We start from the raw sequence: 25,762 nt of genomic DNA on the forward strand, positions 1-25,762 counted from the left end.
CTTGACCCTTTCAACCATACACGGTATACACGGGACTGTGGGTCCGCATCCTACTCCTTCCGAAGTCCACAATCAGTTCCTTGGTTTTGCTGGTGTTGAGGGCCAGGTTATTGTGCTGGCACCATATGGACTTCAAAGCTTCACTTTGAAGCCAAGCCGAAAGACAAATGATGTCCAGAAGCCCAACAAATGGCAGTAGCCCATCAGCCCGGAACAGAAAGAGAGGCCAACACCCGCCCCCAAGGCCGGCTTTGACCATCATATCTCTAAATGTTGAAAGACTGTCTGCAACTAAAGAAGAACTTGTTGCCCAACTCTGCAGAGTGCATCAGTGTGATATTCTCTGCCTCCAAGAAACTCACCGCGGACCCAAACATCCCCGCTCTCGAGCGGAAGGCATGACCACCCTCATTGAAAGACCACATGAGAAACATGGAAGCGTCATGCTTGCAAAAAACGGGACAACCATCGAATCAACATCAAAGAGCGATGAAAACAACATTGAGTTCCTAACCGCTGAGCTCAGAGGAATTACCATCACCTCTGTCTACAAGCCACCTCCCACACCTTTCCTGATGCCAGAAATACCATCATCTGGGAAACCAAGGGTAGTGATTGGAGACTTCAACAGCCACAGCTCACAATGGGGTTACGCCGGAAACAACGCTGATGGAGATGCAGTGGAAGCATGGGCCGAAACCAACCAGCTCTACCTGATCCATGATGCCAAACAACCAAAGTCCTTTAATAGCAGGCAATGGAAAGCCGGCTACAACCCTGATATCGCGTTTGTCAGCCATAGCATCTCTGGATTGGGCAAGAAGCTGGTACTGAAGCCACTGCCAAAAACCCAACACCGCCCCATTGGCCTTACAGTCAATGCTGCAGTTACCCCAGCCACAGTTCCTTTCCAGAGAAGATTCAACTTTGGGAAAGCGAACTGGCCTGGTTTCCAAGAAGATCTTGAAGGGAAGATCGCCCACCTTCCAGCGGACCCCAAAAACTATCAAATCTTCACCAAGTTAGTGCACCAGGCAGCCCGGAAGAACATCCCGAGAGGCTGCCGCACTCAATACATCCCCGACCTTGACACTCCAAGCAGCGAACGATATGAGCAATACCAACAGCTCTACGAATCTGACCCCTTTGCTGAAAGCACCATGGAAGTAGGTGAGAGACTCATGACCTCCCTATCAGAATGCCGCCAACGGAAATGGCAAACTCTACTGGAGACAACTGATATGGCAAAAAACAACAAAAAGGCATGGAGCCTCATCCGAAAAATCAGCAATGACCCATCAACACCAACACATCAACAGTATACCACCACGGCCAACCAAGTTGCGCATCAGTTGCTGCTCAACGGGAAATCCACCACCAAACAGCCAAGACCAAAGGCAGACCGACTTCAGCACTCCCAAAACACCGGACCTACTGAGCCGTTCTCCCTTGAAGAGCTCAATATCAGCATCAAAGCCCTCAAGACTGGCAAAGCCATCGGCCTGGACAATATTTTCACAGAGGAGATCAAGCAGTTTGGACCTCTGACACGGAAGTGGGTCCTTGAGCTGATGAACAACTGCATGCTGACAAGAAACATCCCAAAGATCTGGAGGAAAACCAAAATCATCGCTCTTCTAAAACCCGGTAAAGATCCAGCATATGCAAAGAGCTTCCGCCCAATCTCCCTGCTATGCCACCCGTACAAGCTGTTTGAGCGCCTGATCCTCAACAGGCTTGCCCCAGTCGCTGAACCAGCCATCATCCCTCAACAAGCTGGATTCCGACCTGGCAAATCCACAACAAGTCAACTTCTGAATCTCACACAGCACATTGAAGACGGGTTCCAGAAAGGACTGGTGACAGGAGCCGTCTTTGTTGATCTGTCTGCCGCGTATGACACTGAACCACCGCCTCCTCCTAAAAAAGATCTTGGAGAATACCAATGACCTGGCACTCACGGACCTCATCGGAGCCCTCCTGAAAGATAGGCGCTTCTATGTTGTCCTTAACAACAAGCAAAGTCGCTGGCGACGACAACGGAATGGCTTGCCTCAAGGTAGTGTGCTGGCTCCACTACTATATAACATCTACACCAATGACCAGCCAATGGACCAGAACACTGAGCGGTTCATCTACGCCGACGACCTCTGTGTAACATCCCAAGAGAGTATGTTTGAAGCTGTAGAAGCGAATCTCACCTCAGCCCTAGATGAGCTACACCTCTACTACGAGCGCAACCACCTACATGCAAACCCTGCGAAGACCCAAGCCTGCTCGTTCCATCTCAGGGACCGGGAAGCAAACAGACCCCTTAACATCACATGGTCTGGAACACCTCTTGAGCACTGCACCAACCCTGCATAACTCGGTGTAACACTGGATCGCACTCTCTCCTATAAGGAACACATCAAAAACACCAAACTGAAAGTTAACTCCCGAAATAACATCCTCCGGAAGCTGACCAACTCCAAATGGGGAGCCACAGCACACACATTAAGATCTGCTCTGGCCCTGTGCTACTCCTCTGCGGAGTATGCGTGTCCTGTTTGGGAGAGATCATCCCATGCCAAGAAATTAGACCCAGCGTTGAATAACACCTGCCGCTCAATCACTGGCTGCTTGAAGCCCACCAACATAAACAACCTGCACCTCCTCGCTGGCATTGCCCCTGCTGATGTGAGACGGGAAGTCGCCAGCCGAGTAGAGATGACCAAGGCCACCAGTGATGAACGCCACCTCCTCTACGGACGTGTACCCCCGGCCCAACGGCTGAAGTCCAGGAGAAGCTTTCTCAGCCATGTCCAGCCCCTAATAACATCACGGGAAGAAACCAGACTCCAACTATGGACAAAAAGGCTTGAGGATGACCCCTCCTACTGACATGGGTATCCCTCCTTCTGAAGCCCTCCCTCCGGGCTCAGAAGCACCATGGGTCCAGTGGAAGATTCCCTTTTAAAGCAGGTGGGGGACCTCAGACCTCAGAAGTGAGAGGTTGAAAATGTCCGTAAAAACTCCAGCCAGTTGTTCCGCACAGGTTTTTAGAACACGACCGGGTATACCATCAGGTCCAGGCGCTTTCGAGGGTTCACCTCTCTGAAGGATTTCCTGACGTCAGCCTCTGCGACTGGCCAGCCTACCTTGGCTAGCCTACCTTCGTACCTCATCTTTTCTCCCTGTATTATCTTTTTGGCTATCTTCCGTTGTTCTTTAAACATTACCCAATCCTCTTGCTTCCCGCTCATCTTTGCTACGTTATACTTCTTCGCTTTAATTTTTATACTGTCCCTGACGTCCCTTGTCAGCCATGGTCGTCCCTTTCTCCCCTTGGAATCTTTCTTCCTCCTAGGAATGACCTGATCCTGCACCTTCTGTATTATTCCTAGAAACACCTGCCATTTTTGTTCCACTGTCATCCCTGCTAGTGTATCTTTCCAGTCAACATTGGCCAGCTCCTCCCTCATAGCACCCATAGTCCCCTTTATTCAACTGCAACACTGACACCTCCGATCTACTCTTCTCCCTCTCCAATTGTAGATTAAACCTGACCATGTTATGGTCACTGCCTCTTAATGGCTCATTAACCTCGAGGTCCTTTATCAAATCCGGTTCATTGCATAACACTAAATCCAGAATAGCCTTCTCCCTGGTAGGCTCCAATACAAGCTGTTCTAAGAATCCATCACGAAGGAACTCTACAAAGTCCCTCTCTTGGGCTCCAGTACCAACCTGATTTTCCCAGTCTACCTGCATGTTGAAATCCCCCATAACAACCACGGCATTACTTTTGCCACGCCAATTTTAACTCCTGATTCAACTTGCGCCCTATGTCCAGGCTACTGTTTGTGGACCTGTAGATTTGTCCCATCAGGGTCTTTTTACCCTTACAATTCCTTAGTTCTATTCATACTGACTCCACATCTCCTATTTCAATGTCACCCCTTGCAAGATCTCGTAACTATTATTCTACCTTTTTCTATGTTTCTATGTAACAAGATTGGGGATATGCTGGACATTTGCTCAATTATCTATGCATTAGTAATGACTACGGATTTCATAATGAGCCTTATTGTCTTTGATATTGTCTTCTAAGAAAATAACATGTTTATTGATATTTAAAATATATTGATGTATTCCCATTAAAATAAAAATCTCTTTTTAAACATGATTCATATTTTAACGTGTTTAATTTTGGACTAATGTAAATAGATTGGCTTCAGTAACCAAAGATTGACAAAAAGCTGTCCATATCTAAAATGTTCATCTTGAAGGCAATTTCATGAGGACATAGGCAATTACATGGGTTGTTATTTTGAAATCCAGGATTGTTTGTGTAATTGAACGTGCATCACTTTCAGATTTCAGATGCTTTGATAAGGCGTGTGCTCTTTATCGATGAACAATGGGGAAAAGGCATACTTCAACCACGCCTGAACACTGACTTTGATTTAACCCTGGACAACACACCACTCTTGCAATCCATCTTACAGCTGGACTTTGTGCAGATGAAAGGTAACAAACAGTGTACAGAAATATATCCTGAATATTGAGTATAAAAAGAGTTAAGAATATATTTGTGTACGAAGAAACTGCATATGCTGGTTTATACCGAAACTAGACACAGAATGCTCGAGTAATTCAGCGGGTCAGGCAGCATCTCTGGAGGAAAGGAATAGGTGACGTTTCTGGTCAGAAACCTCCAGAATATATGCATTAGCCATCGCCTATCTTGTGTGTTTCTGAATTTTCACATATTCGAGATATATTCTGCCATTTAAGTGTTATAGCAACAGTTGTCAGTAATAGTCTTTAAAATAACAACATGATAAAAATAATCTATATGGTTTAGATATCAACGAAGCAGAGGAGAAAGTTTAAGCTGAAAAAGGAAGATTTAATAGGAAGCTGAGGGTCAACTTTTTCAGTCAGGGGGTGATGGGTATATGGAACGAGGTGCCAGAGGAAGTAGTTGAGGCAGGTGCAATAACAACATTTAAAACACATTTGGACAGGTACGTGGTTAGGAAGGATTTAGAGGGATATGGGCAAACTGCTGGCAAATGGGAGTAGCTTAGATGGGGCATGTTGGATATGTTAGGCTGTTGGATCTGTTTCCGTGCTGTATAAAAACTCGGACTTAAAAGCAATTACTTGAAATTTCTTACTTAGAACAGCACCGCACAAGAATAGGCCCTTTTGCCCACTGTGTCTGGGACGTACATGATGCAAAAACCAACTCTTATTTGCCTGCATATAATCCGCATCCCACCATGCCCTGCATTACGATTTGCCTATCCAAAGTCTCTTAAATATCACTATCGTTTCTTGGCAGAGGAGCAGGATAATATTACTGTTTGAATGGGAAAACTCAAACTATATGTCAAAAATTATCATGAATGAAATATGGTTAACACTAACATAACATCAATTGTTTTTAAACATTTTTTTTAAACAGAATTTGGCAATACGTTTTTATGATGTTATAATACGTTTCAGGATGGGGGTTTCTACTGTACAAGAGTGCACTAATTATTAGAAATAGTATATAAAATAATCAAATGCGTAACAATGAATAATTTTGATATAGCATGTAGTTTTAGAAATTTTATTTTCAAACCCTTTTTATGGCTTTTTGGTGCTAAAATAGGTTTTATAGCAATCCAAATTATTATATAATCAGATAGTAAAAGTTCCCATTTAAATTTTTTTTATGTCAATTTCTATAAATTATCCCTTTGTTTTTGCCATCATGGAGACCATTTTGAAAATTCCCACCATTTAAAAAAAAATCTACATCATTACGCAATCTTAAGGAAAAACATTTGCAATACTCGAAGAAGGGTACCGACCCTAAACGTCACCTTTCCATTTTTCTCCAGAGATGTTGACTGACCTACAGATTTACTTTTTGTGTCTTTTTTTCCAATACTGTGTGTTGGAATTATCAAAGGCAACTGGGAATAAATGTTATTCTCAAGGTTAGTATTTCGCCAGCAATGAAAATTCATAGGTTTTTGCAAGTACTATCAAAAGTTGATGCAAAAGCTGATTTTTGATATGCTCCTTTTAATTGAGGACACAGCAACACGTTAGATACAGAGTGCATTAGACAAGATAAAAGACAATGGTGTTTAATTGTCACCCGTGCCAGTTTAATTGTCATACTGTATGTACTGACAATGGAACAATACAATTCTTACTTGCAGCAGCATATAAACACAATACACAAACAATATATAATAAATAAAAATTGAATTAATAACCCAAATACTAATGGGGTTTAAAGAAACCCACCATGAATTAGCATGTACACATGAGTATTAGTTCCCTTGAAAGTTGAACTCCAACATTGTGCATCTGCCGCAAACCCTGTGTAAATTTGGTAGATTTACTCGAAACAGTCACCAAGATCACCATTTTGTTTATCTGATTCTTCCTTACTTTGTTTCATTGTTCTATTTTATTGTTTCATTGTCAGTACATACAGTATGACAATTAAACACCCTTGTCTTTTATCTTGTCTAATGCACTCTTTACCTAACTTGTTGCTGTGTCCTCAATTAAAAGGAGCTAACCAGATCAAAAATCAGCTGTTGCATCAATTTTGATTTTACTTGCAAAAAGTACTTTGATAGTACTTGCAAATACTGAAAATTTCCACTCGAGCTGCCATCAGGTGCATGAGATGAACATTCAGAGAACAATAGATCATAGAAAGCTGCTTTAGTCGATATAAAGTAGATTTGGTCTTGGATAGAGAAATCAGACTTGCAAGATTAAGCTGGGGTGATAGGCTGTGATTTGGGGGAAAGAGTGAAGGTTGCAGTTAAGGGCCTGTCCCACTTATGCGACTTTTCGGCAAACTGTCTGCGACCTTCAAGCTCGGGGGCACTCGCCTGAAAAACCGCGAGCGATCAACCGTCAGCGCGGAACACACACACACACAAACACATCGCAATGGCGGGGGCCAGGGAAAGCGGGGGAGCGCTGTCTGAAATTCACACGGTGCAAAGCCAAGGTGATAACCGTGATGAACAGGAAGGTTAAAGAGGGATAGCACAGTGTACGGTAAGTCCTTTAAAAGAAGGGGGGGAGAAGGAGGGAGAAGGGGGGAGAAGACGGGAGAAGACAGACAACTTTTAATAAGCCGGAGATACACAGCTGTGACGTTTAGTGGGCATTTAACATTACCGGTCGGTTTTCCTTGGTTCTGAAAACTCGTGCCTATGTTTTTTTTCCCCTAATGAGCCAATTAAAATGTCCGGTCAGCAAAGGAGATTACCTACAACGACATGGCGACCCCACTACCACTGCACTACGAGTTCAAAAGTATCAATTTTCTCCATGCCGACCAATTTTTGCTGGCAGAAAAATGTTCAACATGTTGAAAATTTTTCCGCCACCAAACTGAGGCAACGAGTAGTAATCACTATGCGTGAACTCCTGTCGGCCGTGAAGGAGACTTACCAGTGACCATCTACGACCATGTGTCGACCATGCTGCGAACTTGTGGTGAGCGCAGACTCTCCTAAACTCGCCAATAAGGTCGCCATAGTGGGACAGGCCCTTTAGATGCCTTCTGCATGGCAACAATGTGCATGACTATTTCAATAATCATGATGATTCTAGTCGCCTGTCCTACAGGAGGAATTTAACATGTATAGGTGTGAACTGAACAGCTATATTTAGGTTTGTAATTTTGCATGCCCATTTAGAAGATTGTACAATTTTTTGTATACTTTAAGTTAACATTGTAAAGAGTAATAAAGAAAATGTGGCCAGTATGTGCTTGCTAATATATATTACACCAAAATTGAAATCCAATCAGAGTCTATTGATAAGCACTGCACTTTTTGCTGATAATTATTTTAGGATTTTTAGTCTGTGTTATGTAGCAATGTTACAAAATTTTGAAATTTAAAAAATCAAGACTGCAATTTATCCCATCAGATAAAGCATAAAAAGAAGTTTAATTTGGCACCTAATTCACTTTCATATCTTCAGTATTAAAACAGTTATGGCCATTTTCATACTCGGAAATTAGCATCTATTGATTTTCCATTGACTTAACACAAAAGCTGCGATCGAAGACAGTCTAAAGCCCATAACTTTATTAAAAATTAAGAGAACTGAAAGAAATGTTCAGTTATTATAGATTGAAGCATTCTGAAACAAATATTAAACAATCTTACTTGGATGACCTGAAATTAAAGCATATAATTAGTTAGTTACCCAATTGTAGCTAATTCCAAAATTCAATTACTAGATCTAAACATTTATCCATTGCTTAACGAAAGATTAACATTTTTAAATAGCCTAAGTGTCCAAAGAACATTCACACAAGAATTCACAATAAAATATGATTTTTAAATCTCATTGACATTAATTTATAGGCCAAATGGAAGGGATTTAGTGTTCAATTGCTGTAAATTAATGGCCATTTAAATCAGCCATTAAATGGGATTATGTGGAACACGCTGGTTTAGAACGCTGCCATTGCGGTGAATTTGTACCCCATGTCAGCATGAAAGATACTGCCGGTTCAGATAGGCCCCCAAGTCAGCTACTCGCAACATAAAATTCTGTATAAAGGGATCTTAAGAAGCGCTTTTTAATGTAAAAATAAACAGCCTACCTTGCATTGTCCTCGACATGAGATCCGTCCCGTTGTCGGGGTTCGCGGCTTTAGAGGATGATTTTTAATCTACTCTAACAATTAAATAACCCAATTTAGTTGAAAAATACCTGCGGCGAACGAATTTCGCAGCGATTTTTCGTCAGCAACTAAGTAGGCTGAACAACATCGATTTCAACAGCCTAGAAAAAATCGCGTTTTAAACCCGTCCCCCTCTCAAAGGCGCCAAAGTCGCGCACATGGGCAGCGGCAGAACTGCAGCGCCGCTGAAGGTAAGTATTGCGACATATCTATGTTATGGACTTTAAACCTAAAAATTGAACGTTCTGCATTCAGGAGAATATTTGATCCAGATTCACAATCCCTTTATCATTTATGTGGAAAAGATTACTTTTTGATTTCTCTGTTGAAGGAAATTGATCTAATTTAATAAATAAAACCCTTTCCCTGCATTTTCACCAAAGACAAATGGCTTTTCTAACATATTAAATATATAATTTACAACTCTGGGTGCAACCCATTCAACTCTTAAAACTGATGTATCCCAATTCACAGAATTGAGGTTTTTTGATGATTGTTGAACTACTTTTATCCAATAGTTCTTTCAGAAAATCTCCACTAAAATGTAAAGTGTCACACAAATTAGTTTAATTGTTCTGAGGGCATTCATCTTCAATACACTTGTTCTCCCATGAAAATTTTTAAAATAATATCTAGAAAATAGCATTTATATTTAAAGACTCTGAATCAATGTATTAGTCCAGGGGTTGGCAACCTATGCCCCCCGGGCCGAATGCAGTCCGTAACCCGAAATAATCCGGCCCGCAGGCGGATTTTCCCCCCGTAATCATTCGGCCCTCCGAGCGCCCGCCCCGAGTGCAGCCGAGCGTCCGCCCCGAGCACAGCCGAGCTCTGGCTGTACCGCATCCTGCGCAAATCCGCCGGCACGGCCGCGCACCTTCTGTGAACATGTTTAAGAAAAAACTGCAGATGCTGGAAAAATCAAAGGTAGGCAAAAATGCTGGAGAAACTCAGCGGGTGAGACATACAAGGATTGCATGAGGTTGCCTCACCCGCTGAGTAAGTTTCATCAGCATTTTTGTCTATCTTCTGTGAACACGTGATTTGACACCTGCCATCCGGGGCGGGATGGGAGCGGGACCCATGTGTACACGTGTTAGTTGTGGCCCGCCATCTGATCACAGACATGCGTCCCAGCCTCTATGCAGAACAAGGTTGCCGACCCCTGTATTAGTCGATGATATGTGCATGGTGGAATAAATACTGTATTGGAAATTTTGACAGGTGACCATTTAGCCAAATTGTATGAAAAATATGTTCTGGATGTCAGCATCATCTTGTACGAGACCAAATAAATAATTAAATTCAGACCATTGTTTTAAAATAAACTGTTCAACTTTGGAATTCGTGGTTCCTTTGTGGACTTTGTTTTTAATGCCCGTTATGTTGGTAACCATTTTCTCTTCATTTTATAGAGTGTAAGGCCCCTAATATATTAGTGCCAGACTGCAGGTGTCTTGCTGAGAAGTAACAAAATAATTTTGAATGTTGTGCCATCTTTTGCAGTTTTCACTTTTGATGTTCAATGTCTAGAAGTTTCCAATAATGCTAAATAAAAACCTTTCTTTTCCAACTAAAATGCTTATTTTTTCCTTCGTTGTAATCTCAAAAACAAATGATGATAATTTCCATTTAAATAAATTAATTGCAACAGTTTGATTTATACCTTGCAACTAAGTACAGAGGTTTTAAAGATAAAATGGTATGGATTTTATAGCATTGGTAACCTCTTAACTATTTATAATTGTTTCAACATAATACAGTGCCCTCCATGATGTTTGGGACAAAGACCCATCATTTAATTATTTGCCTCTGTACCCCACAATTTGAGATTTGTAATAAAAAATTGAAAAAAAATCGCATGTGGTTAAAGTGCACACTGTCAGATTTTATTAAAGGCCATTTTTATACATTTTGGTTTCACCATGTAGAAATTATAGCAGTGTTTATACATAGTCCCCAATTTCAGGGGACTGAAATTGTGTCCCAAACGGTAATGTTTGGGACACAGCAATGTCATGTAAATGAAAGTAGTCATGTTTAGTATTTTATTGCATATCCTTTCTATGCAATAACTGCTTGAATTCTGTGATTCATGGACATCACCAGTTGCTGGGTGTCTTCTCTGGTGATGCTCTGCCAGGCTTGTATTGCAGCCATCTTTAGTTTATGCGTGTTTTGGGGACTAGTCCCCTTCAGTTTTCCCTTCAGCATATAAAAGGCATGCTATATTGGGTTCAGATCGTATGATTGACTTGGCCACTCAATAATTGACCATTTATTAGCTTTGAAAAACTCCTTTGTTGCTTTAGCAGTATGTTTAGGATCATGGTCTTGCTGGAGAATGGACCGCCGGCCAATGAGTTTTGAAGCACTTGTTTGAACTTGAGCAGATAGGATGTGTCTATACACTTCAGATTTCATTATGCTACTACAATCAGCAGTTGTATCATCAATGAAGATAAGTGAGCCAGTACCTTCAGCAGCCATACTTGCCCAGGCCATAACACCCCCACCACTGTGTTTCACAGATGAGGTGGTATGCTTTGGATCTTGAGCAGTTCCTTTTCGCCTCCATACTTTGCTCTTGCCATCACTCTGATATAAATTAATCTTTGTCTCATCTGTCCAAAAGATCTTTTCCAGAACTGTGGTTGATTTTTAAGTACTTCTTGGCAAACTGTAACCTGGCCATCCTATTTTTGCGGCTAACCAGTGGTTTGCATCTTGCAGTGTAGCCTCTGTATTTCTGTTTATGAAGTCTTCTGCGGACAGTGGTCATTGAGAAATCCACACCTGACTCCTGAAAAGTGTTTCTGATCTGTTGGACAGGTGTTTGGGGATTTTTCTTTATTATAGAGAGAATTATTCTGTCATCAGCTGTGGAGATCGTCCTTGGCCTGCCAGTCCCTTTGCAATTAGCAAGCTCACCAGTGCTCTCTTTCTTCCTAATGATGTTCCAAACAGTTGATTTTGGTAAGCCTAAGGTTTGGCTAATGTCTCTAACAGTTTTATTCTTGTTTCCTAGTTTCATCATGGCTTCTTTGACTTTCATTGGCACAACTTTGGTCCTCATGTTGATAAACAACAATAAGTTTCCAAAGGTGATGGAAAGACTGGAGGAAAGACTCTGTGCTGAGCGCTCTCTTATACCTGCATTAATGAGGCAATTAAACACACCTGAGCAATTACAAAGACTTGTGAAGCCAAACATTATGGTGCCCTGAAATGGGGGGGGGGGGAGTATTTATAAACACAGCTGTAATTTCTACATGGTGAAACCAAAATGTATAAAAATGGCCTTTAATAAAATCTGACAATGTGCACTTTAACCACATGTGATTTTTTTTGATTTTTTATTACAAATCTCAAATTGTGGAGTACAGAGGCAAATAAATAAATGATGGGTCTTTGTCCCAAACATTATGGAGGGCACTGTACAATGAAAACTTAAGGCTTAACCAGAGAGCCATAGACCAGTCATAATTAGGTCATTATGACTTCCAAATACACACATTCCACAAAACAAATTTAGGATGGCATAGGTATTACTGAGCCTGCAAAATGTATTGAAACAATCACAATAAAGCCGATTTGCAGTTAGTTTTTGAAATTCTAAGTGGGCTTAAATGAAGGCCAAATGGCCCTCTGGCTAAATCCAGATACTTCATGAGATGACATGTTGAGAATAATTTTCTGTAGTCTCCTAGATTACACAATTTCTGCTTAGTTCCCTCTCCAGTGCCATCAGCCCCAATCCTGCAATTGGAGGAATGTGGTACGCGCAACAACAGTGCTACATTGTCCTGGAAACAACCATCACTTTCATTAGTTCAAGTGGAGGGCTACATTCTGGAGCTGGATGATGGAATTGGTGGCCAATTTAGAGTGAGTATTGTGAAAAATAAATATGGTAGGAAATAGATATGAAAAAGGAAGTGTGTGATATGATTAGTTGGAAACAGAAGTGCCTAACAAATCAGATCTCAGTACATGACAGAAGCATTATGTTTGATCGGAAACCAATGATCAAGTAGTTTTTGCAATGAATGATGGCTGCACAGGGTAGTTCTGTTATAATACAAATTGAATATAATGCACATGATAAATTAGGGAACATTATTTGTATTACGTGGGCTGAATGGTTATAAGGTGATTTTGATTGAACCAGAGAACCACTCAAAAGTTACTTTTGGAAATTGACATATAGGAAAAAAAGCTGTCTTGGATTTAAACACTATATGGGACAAAAAAAAGTTTCCATGCAGACAGTTGTCATTTTAACCATGGGTGGACATTGAAATTGATAAGGCCACCACATCTGACGTACAATGATACTCTATTTAACAATGTAATATATGACCTTTAGTTTGCAGTAACAAATATAAACATATTGCTATCAGAAACAACTTCATTTTTAACCCCTTTTCCTCTACTGACAAGGCTTTACTATGTTTTTTTAGAACACCATTTTTTTTTTAGGAATACAACTATCATGTTATAGCAGAACTACCTATGTTACTTATTTCATTGTATTCTCTTCATCATCATTAAGATTTATATGAAGTTTAAGATTGTTGAGCTAAAATTTACTAAATTATTCGGACAAAATTTAGTTAGTCACCACCGATTTTCTGGCAACCTTCGTTCCAGAGCCTTTCTGGATTAAACATTTTGTTGGACGAACAGAGGTCACGGCCTCCGAGAGGAGTCCAAAGGTAACCATATAACCATATAACAGTTACAGCACGGAAACAGGCCATCTCGACCCTTCTAGCCCGTGCCGAACACGTATTCTCCCCTAGTCACATATACCTGCGCTCAGACCATAACCCCCCATTCCTTTCCCGTCCATATAACTATCCAATTTATTTTTAAATGATAAAAACGAACCTGCCTCCACCACCTTCACTGGAAGCTCATTCCACACAGCCACCACTCTCTGAGTAAAGAAGTTCCCCCTCATGTTATCCCTAAACTTGTGTCCCTTAATTCTCAAGTCATGTCCCCTTGTTTGAATCTTCCCTACTCTCAGTGGGAAAAGCTTATCCACGTCAACTCTGTCTATCCCTCTCATCATTTTAAAGACCTCTATCAAGTCCCCCCTTAACCTCCTGCGCTCCAAAGAATAAAGCCCTAACTTGTTCAACCTTTCTCTGTAACTTAGTTGCTGAAACCCAGGCAACATTCTAGCAAATCTCCACTGTACTCTCTCTATTTTGTTGACATCCTTCCTATAATTAGGCGACCAAAATTGTACCCCATACTCCAGAATTGGCCTCACCAATGCCTTGTACAATTTTAACATTACATCCCAACTTCTATACTCAATGCTCTGATTTATAAAGGCCAGCACACCAAAAGCTTTCTTTACCACCCTATCTACATGAGATTCCACTTTCAGGGAACTGTGCACAGTTATTCCCAGATCCCTCTGTTCACCTGCATTCTTCAATTCCCTACTATTTACCATGTACGTCCTATTTTGATTTGTCCTGCCAAGATGTAGCACCTCACACTTATCAGCATTAAACTCCATCTGCCATCTTTCAGTCCACTCTTCCAACTGGCATAAATCTCTCTGTAGACTTTGAAAATCTACTTCATTATCCACAACCCCACCTATCTTAGTATCATCTGCATACTTACTAATCCAATTTACCACACCATCATCCAGATCATTGATGTACATGACAAACAACAGTGGACCCAACACAGATCCCTGTGGCACCCCACTAGTCACTGGCCTCCAACCTGACAAACAACCATCCACCATTACTCTCTGGCATCTCCCATTCAGCCACTGTTGAATCCATCTTGCTACTCCACCATTAATACCCAACCATTGAACCTTCTTAACCAACCTTCCATGAGGAACCTTGTCAAAGGCCTTACTGAAGTCCATATATACAACATCCACTGCTTTACCCTCATCAATTTCCCGAGTAACCTCTTCAAAAAATTCAAGAAGATTAGTCAAACATGACCTTCCAGGCACAAATCCATGTTGACTGTTCCTAATCAGACCCTGTTTATCCAGATGCTTATATATATTATCTCTAAGTATCCTTTCCATTAATTTGCCCACCACTGACGTCAAACTAACAGGTCTACTCTTAGATCCCTTTTTAAACAATGGAACAACATGCGCAGTACGCCAATCCTCCGGCACTATTCCCGTTTCTAATGACATTTGAAATATTTCTGTCATAGCCCATGCTATTTCTACACTAACTTCCCTCAATGTCCTAGGGAATATCCTGTCCGGACCTGGAGACTTATCCATTTTTATATTTCCCAAAAGTGTCAGTACTTCCTCTTCTTTGAATCTCATAGTTTCCATAGCTACTCTACTTGTTTCCCTTACCTCACATAATTCAATATCCTTCTCCTTGGTGAATACCGATGAAAATAAATTGTTCAATATCTCCCCCATCTCTTTTGGCTCTGCAGATAGCTGTCCACTCTGACTCTCTAATGGACCAATTTTATCCCTCGTTATCCTTTTGCTATTAATATAGCTGTAGAAACCCTTTGGGTTTACTTTCACCTTACTTGCCAAAGCAACCTCATATCTTCTTTTAGCTTTTCTAATTTATTTCTTAAGATTCTTTTTACATTCTTTATACTCAAGCACCTCATTTACTCCATGCTGCCTATAATTATTGTAGATCTCCCTCTTTTTCCGTACCAAGTGTCCAATTTCCCTTGAAAACCATGGCTCTTTCCGATTTTTACTATTTCCTTTCAACCGAACAGGGACATAAAGATTCTGTACTCTTAAAATTTCACCTTTAAATGTACTCCATTTCTCTTCCACATCTTTCCCATAAAACAAAATGTCCCAATTTACTCCTTATAAATCCTTTCGCATCTCCTCAAAGTTAGCCTTTCTCCAATCAAAAATCTCAACCCTAGGTCCAGTTCTGACCCTCTCCATAATTATATTGAAACTAATGGTATTGTGATCACTGGTCCCGAACTGTTCCCCAACGCATACCTCTGCCACCTGACCCGTCTCATTTCCTAACAGGAGGTCCAGCACCGCCCCTTCTCTAGTAGGTACTTCTATGTATTGCTGCAAAAAACTATCCTGCACACATTTTACAAACTCCAACCCATCCAGCCCATTTACAGAATGTGTTTCCCAGTCTATGTGTGGAAAATTGAAATCTCCCACAATCACTACCTTGAAATCACTACCAGAACGGTCCTCCTAGGCCGCTGAAGGAATGGAATACTGGCCCGCTAAGTTGGCCTTGGAAGTCAACTATGGGAACCGATCTGCTGACTGGACAGGCTGGAGTTCCAGAGCCCGGGCCGGAGGGGGCGAATTCGACCCGCCAATTGGCCGCGGAAGTTGGCTATGGGAACAGAACTGCAAGCTCTGGTCAGGCCAGAGTTCTATAGTTCCAGCCACATGCAGCAAATTGCCGGAAATTCAATGGTGGACCTGTACTTTCTAATGAAACTAGCAAATAACCAATTGGTGTAAATTTGATTTGTGTAAACAAGTAACATGCATGTTGCACAACATGGCTTAGCTAGAATGTCTTTTTTTACTGCCGATGCCAACTAATTTCTGCAATTTCTCCAAAAAACACGAAAGATATCCTATGAACATGAAGGCTGATTTAGTAGTACCATTTAAGTATACTAATGGGGAAAAAAGCATATTTTCAAATGGGGGGGAAGGGGGAGCAAGAGTGGAGCTGGGGGATATCCTCGGTTCATGAACTCTGCTCTTGCTCTCCTTCCCCCAAGTTGCAACAGGGACAGAGTCCCCATTGTCATCACGTAATCCGCTGACATTTTCGCCACCTCCACTAGCCACATCTTCCCATCCCCACCCCTTTCCGCAGACCGTTTTCTCTGCAACTCCCTGGTTAACTCATCCCTTCCCACCTAATGGTTAACTCATCCCTTCCTACCTAATTTATCCCCTCCCCAGGTGCCTTCCCCTGCAACCACATGAGATGCAACGCTTGTCCCTATACCTCCTTCATCTACTCCATCCAAGGATCCCGACAGTCCTTTTAAGTGAGACAGGTTCACTTGCACCTCCTCCAACCTCATCTACTATATCCGCTTTCCAAGTGTGATATATATCGCCGCGACCAAGCGCAAGCTTGGCGACTGTTTAGCTGAACACCTCCGCTCAGTCCGCCGAGGCCTACGTGATCTGTGGGTTGCTAAACACTTTAACTCCCCCTCCCATTCCCATACTGACCTTTCTGTCCTGGGCCTCCACAGCCAGGGTGAGGCCCAACGCATATTTCGCATCATTATCATCTTCCCCTCGGCCAACAATGAACCATTCTACATCTCCTTACTATAATCTGCTTTCATTTGTAGTTTTCATACCTTACCCATCCATATCTCTACTCTCTCTCCCCTGACTCTCAGTATGAAGAGGGGTCTTGACCCAAAACGTCACCCATTCCTTCTCTGCTGCCTGTCCCACTGAGCCCACTCCAGCAAATAAATATATAGTACTGAAAATGAATTTAAATTACCTTTTTTTTTTAAATTCCTAGGCAAAAGGAATATGCTGAAAATCCATTTTATTCTATCAGCATTCTACAAAATCATGTAAATTAAACATAATTCAAAATCACGTGATTACATTTTCTTTTTACCAAGTACTGATTTGTTCTGAAATTTTTTCACAAAGTTGGTCTCTCGGCACACAATAGTTGGCTGTTGGTGCACATGTACCATCGTGAAATTATCCTCAGGTTGAAGAAACAGTGCACATTCAGAGCCTTCAGCTCATTTTATCAATCAACAGAAATCAATATAAGAAAGGAATTAGAGTTCTGTAGGTAGAATATAGAGTTTTGCTTTGCAAGGCAAAAAAAAGCATAACTATCTGAATGTAGAATCTATATTAGATAACAATTACATGATAGGAGCATTTATATTCTTTTACCCTCCCCATTCCTATGTAATTTCTGTTCCTACATTGGTTTAAAACATAAGGACATAAGAACATAAAACTAATGTTCCGTGTTCCTTTCTATAAAGTGTATCTTGATTTCTATCTTGAACTCATTGGATGTGATTTTAACTGGGGTTTTATACATATAAAACAAAACCTAATGACTTGTACAATGAAGTTTGTGCTTAACTCATAATGACAAAGGAAATTGTATATTATGCTTGCAAACAAATGGTTTTTCTTACAGTATATTGGAAATATAAAATTTTAATTAAAGCATGTCTGTTTCAGAATTTGAAAAATAATCTTATTAGTCTGCTGGCAATAATGGGGATATTAGAATATAGCAAATATAGCTAAGTCATGAGGAAAAAAGTCAATTGCAAGTGTTGAAGCTATTGATGGAAAATTCAGTCAGGACATCAAAGTGCAGTTGTAAAGTATTTTTCAGTTGGACCACTTACTAAACATCACTGGCAAAAAATTGATGTGCAACCAAAGCTAATCTTTTTAACTTTGTTTCTGCTTTTCTCGTACAGGAGGTCTATGTTGGAAAAGAAACAATGTGCACTGTTGATGGTCTACATTTCAACAGTACATACAGCTCCCGAGTGAAAGCTTTCAACAAGGCAGGAGTTGGTCCATACAGCAAGACACTTGTACTGCAGACTTCAGAGGGTGAGGATTCAACAGAGATGCTTTAAACACATTTTAAACATTTACCAGTTATTGGATTTCTATCAATAAATATAAATAGCTGATTTTTTAAAGAAAGGTCACATATTCAGGCAGCACTACAAGGAGCAAATTAGTGCTAAGTATGGGTGTGATAATAATGTCATATGCAGCATCCCGCATTCATTGATTGTTAACTGTAGAAGCTAATGCCTTGGCCTTAAGAAAAGTTGGCCTTTTGGTCATTTATAAAAAGCTTTTGTTTAGATTATATATATATATACAAACAAATGTTAAATACCTTTCAAGCTAAACCAAGTGTATGGCAAAACATTTTTGTACAATTATTGTATTGTGCCATTGACATTTAATACTGCAGCATTGTTTTAAAGACTCTGTGAAACTAAATGAAGTGTAGTGGTGCATTTGTTTGCCAAGCACTGGAAGGCTTTTTTCAAAAGAAATCTTTATTGTATTTTGCAGATATCAGCTGTCCATACAATCAGTGTAAGTTAGTTACTATTATGACTGTCTTGCTTCAGTGGCCTGGTCACTGCTTGCTTATTTGTTTGTCTGCTATCTACTTGTAATATTTGCAGCTATGAAATATCAAAAGGACATGGTAATATTGTTAATTCGTCATTTTTGGTGGTATAGAAAAATAAACTACCTGTGTAATTAAAAGACTATCGTTTCTGGCATTCCAACGTGCTTAGCAACATAAAACAGCATTTTTCAATAATTTCCCAGATTACACTAAACACTTTTCTTCACCATCACAAGCCCAATTGCCAGATGGCTTACAATATCACCATAATTTAATATCACAGCAAATAGAAGACAAAGAATATCCAGTTTATGTAGTAGGCATACAGTAAAGTTTCCTCCTGATTAAAATTGAGGGAATAGTTGATTTGTCATAATATAAACAAAATAGAGTGAGAATGTTTCCAGTGAGAGTTCTCTTGATGATTCACTGGGTACTTTATAAACAGCATTGATTTTTATGGAAAGCTCAGCAGTGATTTTAGTTGCCATTGTTCTACCCAGTCTTTGAAAGTGTAGCTACCTAAAAGTTCAACTCCATGAATAATTCAGTGAATAATACATATGAATATTCTCATAAGCGAGTTTGCCATCAGCAGCCTCTTGGGTTATTGTAGACAACATTCCTTGAAATTGTGTTTAAGGTTGGTGTGGGGTTAATATGACAAAGGATGCTGTATGCCGAACAAAATTAAGAAAAATCACCTTTCACAAACTTTTTCAATAAATTGTATATTGTTACGTTACTATCTTTGTATTTATCAATGCATCACAAGTACCTTGACTTTCTCTGACATACTGAAATACTGTAAAGGTTATGGATAATGTTTTGCCCATATATCACACTAGAACCTCCAGTGAGGAAGGTCTCAGCAAGTCCAGCCTTTCTGTTTAACTCAAGCCCTTCAGTCCTGGTTACAACTCATGAATTTTTAAAATTTAGTACAGTACAGCACAAGAACAGGTCCTTCGACACAAGATACCTGTGCTGAACATGATGCCAAGCCAACTCTTATCTGCCTGCACAAAATCTTTATCCCTCCATATCCACATACCTATTCAAAAGTCTCTTAAATGCCATTATCGAATCTGCCTCCACCACCACACCACCATTCTTGACAGTGCATTCCAAGCACTCATTACTCTGTTCATAAAAATAAATGTTCCCCCTCCCCAGCACCCTTTCCAGCTTAATCACTTCTTCAAAGTGGGTGGCCAGAACTGCCCAAAATACTCAGAATGTGTTCTCACCAACAACTAGTACAGTTGTAACATGACGACCCAAGCCCTGACTGGTGAAGGCAAGCGTTTCAGACACCTACTTCATCCCCTGACTACTGTGTTGCCACTTTCAAGGAACTTAGTAGGGGTGTCAAAGGTTATGGGGAGAAGGCAGGAGAATGGGGTAAGGAGGGAGAGATTGATCAGCCATGATTGAATGGCAGAGTAGACTTGATGGACCAAATGACCTAATTATGTTCCAAACATTTATGATCTTATGATGTCACACAACCTAGAGAACATTTGAACATGGTCAGATAAGTACCAGTCAATTACTTTCTTTGACAAGGGAGTCTAACCACCACACTACATTGAAATTGCATTACCATTGCAAATATTAACATCATGGCTCACCATTAGCCAGAGGCATAATCTCACCAGCCACTTAAATAGTGGGTCAGGGCCTGGATTCCATGCAGTAAGTAACTCATTTCCTTACACCTCAGTTTTCCCACCAACTCTAAGACACAAAGCAGAAGTATAACAGAATACTCCCTACTTACTTAGATGAGTGCAGCTCCAATAATACAACAGATGCCATCCAGGACAAGGCTATTGACTGGATTGTCATCTACCACCCCAAATATTGATTCCTTGTACCAACCATGCATCGAGTACCACTTACAAAATGGCATTACAATTACTCACAACGTCCACTCCTACAGTATTGACCAAAACAAGACGCCTACCACTAAGAAGGGCAAGGGCAGCAGATACTAAGAAAATTCACAATCTTTCTGACTTGGAAATATTTTCAATGAGTCAAAATCCTGGAACTCCCATCTTAATGGCATGATGTACTTTCACCAGAAGGATTACAGCAAATCAAGAAGTTGGCTCGCCATAATCTCAATTAGGAATGGGCAATAAATGCTGGATTTGACAGTTATGTGCCTATCATGAAAAATTAATAAATTAAAAAAAAATCTTCATTGTTGTTGAGTGTCTTCTTCTGCCTACTGAGATAGTGAGTTTGGTTGGTTGTGAAGAACTGCCATTGGTAAGGAAGGATTGTGAAGGGCTTAGGAATCAGAAAGTTTCCCACAGAGACAAAGGGTAACTTCATACCCCTAAAACCTATATCATTCATCAAACTTTCAGTGAAAAACTCTCTCATCCCTGTCTCTGTCATCTGCTCTTTCTCTGGCATTCTTGCTGTTTTGTGTCCACCTTAGTTCTTATTCCATCTCAACCACACACATTACCCAATACCAATGACTCATGCATTAACATTACACGTCATCCCTCATCTCATTATTCATCTCACATCCATGTAAGGAGGAGTCCACTTTTTGACTCTGTTGAGGCACTGTTTCAATTCCTCAGAGCTCTGGTTTTCTGAACCAGTAGCAGGATGATTTCTATGGATTGCTGATGCAAAATCTTGGCATAACTATCACGAAGAAGAGTGTATCCAGGTTAATTTCCTCGGCATGACAAGGTTGTGGAGACTATGACAACAGCCAAAGAAGAAGCATGCTGTTGCAATGACACTCAAAGTGAACAAAACAATGAAACAAAACTTAAGTTTTCTTGTCATCAAAATATTTTATTCCATTAAAATAGTTTCTATCCTATTTTTACAGCTTATGCTGACTCAAGTTATTTAATTTTACCGACTTCTATTGTTCACGTTTTTCATCCCTCAATTCCTTACATTTAACCAGGGTGACTCGGGTGACTGAACTTGGCATTGCAAGGTGCAAGATGAAGGCCTATGTAAATAGATGCAGCTTTGAGTATAAAAGGCCCATACTTGAATGATGCTTGTCCATTTGGCAATAAGATTCATTCAAAGGAAAGCATGTTGTGTCCGGCTGCAAGTGTAATTTGGGGAGCCAGGTCACAACGTCAAATGCAGTTTCCCAGACTATCCTATGAAGGCTGGCAATAGAGAAATTAGTACTGCCAGCGAGTCTTATTCCCTTACTACTAAAGGATTTAAAGTTAGAAATTATAACAATATTTAACTAATACAAATCATTCAAAAGTTTAAAAGGTTATCTCAGAATTCCAATAATAGCTCAGTTATGCTACCATGAATCCAGTTCCTTAGGTAAGTCAGTATACAGCGTGTTGTGATGCCTCAGATTTATGATTACAAATGTCAGGATAGCCTTTCCTTCATACCTTCCTGTTTGAGAAATGTCAAAGGATAGGGATGGAAGGGTTTGAATGAAATATGGAAGGGTAATGATAGATATATCTGCCTGAGATAGTATTGTGGATATTTGATTGAAGAACTAGAAAGGATATTCTTTCAGGAATAAAGAAGTTTCATTCTGTAAGGGAAATCGTTCTCAGCTCGTTCGCTCGTGTCAGACGACGTTCTGCCATCGCTTTGCCACAGCCAGTGCCACATCTGTGCCTCTGCGGAGATCATCCGCAGTGCATGTTCTCAGTACTATAGGTATTTTGAAGGAATTATTGAAATTATTGATAAAATAGAGGAATATCCATGCTTTAATTGAACTATTTTTGCCTTGTTTCTCTTCTCTTGCAGAAATTATTTGGTTTACATTATTACATCCTATCGTGTTTCAGCCAGACATTCTGTTGCTGTCAAGATAGGACATATTAAAATTATTCAAAAAACAGTCTTCCTTTTGGTATTCCCTTATTTTGCCAAGTGGGAAATTATTTCAGCATGCGAATGTCAGATTTTTTTATTCCTGGTACCCAGTGTTCTAAAATCATCAATGCTACACAGCAAGTTACATTCGAGAAAAGTTTGCCTTTGATTAGTGGAAGAACATTTCCTCAATAAGGTATTAGGGCAAAAAACAGAGTAAGAAGACTATAGATCCTACCACAGCAAGTTTTAGAACTAAATTTAATCATTTGGGCTGTTTATCGAAAATAAAGCCACAACTATGTCCCAGTGATCATCATTTATCCAAGCAGCAAGGGAACCTGCTAGACCTGATCCATCTACATGGATCCAGGGATACCTGATAAATGGCAATGGGTGCATATTTTCCAGGAATATTTTTGTTGCGAAACTTGTTTCTTTGAAAGACTGCACGGTGCAGTGGAGACTTTGGTCCCGTGGGTATTGAACGTGCCATATATTTTGGCAAAACAGTACGCAATATTTTGGAGCTCAGTCTTGAGCAATATACAGGATTGGCGTCATTTGTATAATGCAGCTCAACTGCTGATTTTCGGTTGACCGTGGTTCTGGAATGTAGTCACTGTAGGTTGAACATTTTCCAATTAGCTCTGCTTCCATGGGAGTTTTGTTGAGTTAAACTACAACTTTGCAGCAAGAAAGATTAAGAATAGCATTGGGGCAATGACACAGGTCTTTATAGATATTGGTTGAGTTGTAGAGCCACTGGTTACTATTGTGGTGTCTATTCCTTTCTGGTGCAAAGGTAAGATGCAGCCAAATTTCTGCTGCAAACTACACTTGGGGAGGATATTCCACAGCCTCCATTGAGTGATCTGGTATATATGGAAAGATTGCTAACATTGAGTGCAAACACCAAGGCATTTAAATGTTCAAGACTTGCCCAGCTCCACCATAAAAGGTGGAAACAAGAACTTTGAAGTATTTTCAAACTGGACTTTTATTGTAATGCACTATAATCTGTTGATCAATGAAGCTTGATTCTATAATTTGTAGTGTCCATTATATTTTATCCATACCAAGAAATCAGTTCTTCAAGTGTACCAAGTGTTACAGTACATTATTGTTGTGACTCTTCGTGTATATGCATGTTTTCTTTATTTTTCAATTACCAGAAATCTAAAATATGTTTTTTTAACTGCTAACCATTTTGAAGATTATAGAATCTTCCCGAGTTTCCTGTGATGTCAGTCCAAAAGAGATCACGACACTTGGGATAGTAACAGTTGGAATTATTCAGCCGAGACATAAAACTGCAAAGCTGGTTTATAATCTTTGAGTAACGATGAATAGAAAGTTACTTGACTTTGCTCAGTATATAAAGTTATATTTGTCATTTTATTTTTAAACTTTCAGGAAGATAAATTATTTGTGGTTAAACTTCAATGCAAATTAGAAATTGGCATTAGAACAAAAAAAAAAACCCTTAAAATAATATTACTGCAGATGGTGAAAATCTGAATGAAAAGTTAACATTTCAGAAATACTTTGGTTAGGCAGGTGTTCATTTTCATTGTGGGTTTGCCTGATCTGGTGAATATTTCTAACAGTTTGTTTCGATTCATGATAAAAATCATTAATTGTAAATGGCCTATAATTTACCCTAAGTACTTTCAATACTATGTTCATGGGCATTAGTAATCTGCCTGTTTCTACAAGTCAAAGAGCATTAGTAGAGTTCTACAGTCTCAGTGAATTTTAACTTCCTTTCAAAAATGTGAGATTGCAAGTCTTCTTAAAATTTTATGGATCTTGAATCACGATTTCTGATCTGATTCTGAATTATGTTATATTCATAGTAAGCATGTTTTTATTTTCTCTTTCAGTTGCCTGGTTTGCTTTTGATTCAGGTTCAGCTCACCCTGACATTCTGTTCTCTAATGGCAACCTCACTGTTACCTGCAACAGCTATGATGACAGGGTAGTACTAGGAAACACCGGATTTTCCAGAGGTATCCATTATTGGGAGCTGAATATTGACCGCTACGACAATCATCCTGACCCTGCTTTTGGTGTGGCTCGTTTAGATGTCTTGAAAGATGTCATGTTAGGAAAGGATGATAAGGCCTGGGCAATGTATGTTGATAATAACCGAAGCTGGTTTATGCATTACAACTCTCACACTAACAGGTAAAGTAAAAAACAATTATCATTAAACCAGTAAATGCTGGCCTTAATTTCAGAAGTTTCGTAGAAGATTTATTGAGCTAACAGTTAGCAACTCAGTTCAACCTTCAAGAGTTAAAATGCAGAGATTGCTGAATCAGTCAGTATTAACCAAGATTGAATTTCTCTAATCCTGCTAATTCAATTTCATTTATATAGAAAAAAACAGCATAAATTAACTTAATTTCTTGTTTTAAGCAAAAAGAGGCTCCTGATTCATTGTGGCTGTCCTTTGTAAGTCACTAAGGATGAGGCTTCCTCTTTAATGACATACATGAACTTTCATTTTAATCAGCATTAAAGGGTTAATTAGTTCAATGCACTCAGTAAGAAGTTCCACACAGGTTTTTTTTTTTAAATCACATTGAGTTTATTGTCTATAAAATAAAAATGTAAAAGGTTTAGAAAAGACCAGTGAGCTCATTGCAGTTAATTCCTTGAAAATTGTGTATATTGTGTTCAACCCAACAGATTTTGTTAGTTACAGAATTCATTACAGAAAGAAAATACATTGCTAAAGAGTCTCAATATTGCAGTGGGTATCTCAAAGTCTCTGAATTAATGAATTATGTACTGAGATAAGAATCTGCAACTAGATTGGGGACATAGAACATTGTTTTGGGCTGCTGCTATCTAATTTAAAGAGAATACTTGAACTTCCTTTAACTGACAGGCACCATCCAAACTGCTTCATCCCTGCCTTCAACAATATTTTGAATCAAAGGCAGCAGAGATACATGTTTGTTTATTTTCTTTTTAACTGAAAATTCAAAATTATCCTGACCAGCTATATAAGTATCCATGT

At 39.8% G+C, this 25,762-nt stretch overlaps 1 protein-coding gene across 2 annotated transcripts in view; it reads left to right on the top strand.

The window, feature by feature from the left end:
- Positions 1 to 25,762, top strand: part of trim9 (tripartite motif containing 9) — a 72,987-nt gene that overhangs the window by 42,418 nt on the left and 4,807 nt on the right. Inside the window, exons 5-9 of one of the 2 annotated variants that reach the window (XM_033027333.1) lie at positions 4,359 to 4,512; positions 12,447 to 12,604; positions 18,197 to 18,335; positions 18,816 to 18,839; positions 24,618 to 24,921. In XM_033027333.1, the coding sequence (XP_032883224.1) occupies positions 4,359 to 4,512; positions 12,447 to 12,604; positions 18,197 to 18,335; positions 18,816 to 18,839; positions 24,618 to 24,921 (779 nt within the window). The remainder of the gene's footprint in view (positions 1 to 4,358; positions 4,513 to 12,446; positions 12,605 to 18,196; positions 18,336 to 18,815; positions 18,840 to 24,617; positions 24,922 to 25,762) is intronic. The other variant, XM_033027334.1, reaches the window with a different exon arrangement.

This window comes from Amblyraja radiata, chromosome 9, assembly GCF_010909765.2.
Source record: "Amblyraja radiata isolate CabotCenter1 chromosome 9, sAmbRad1.1.pri, whole genome shotgun sequence".
In the NCBI taxonomy this organism is placed as follows: Eukaryota; Metazoa; Chordata; class Chondrichthyes; order Rajiformes; family Rajidae; genus Amblyraja; species Amblyraja radiata.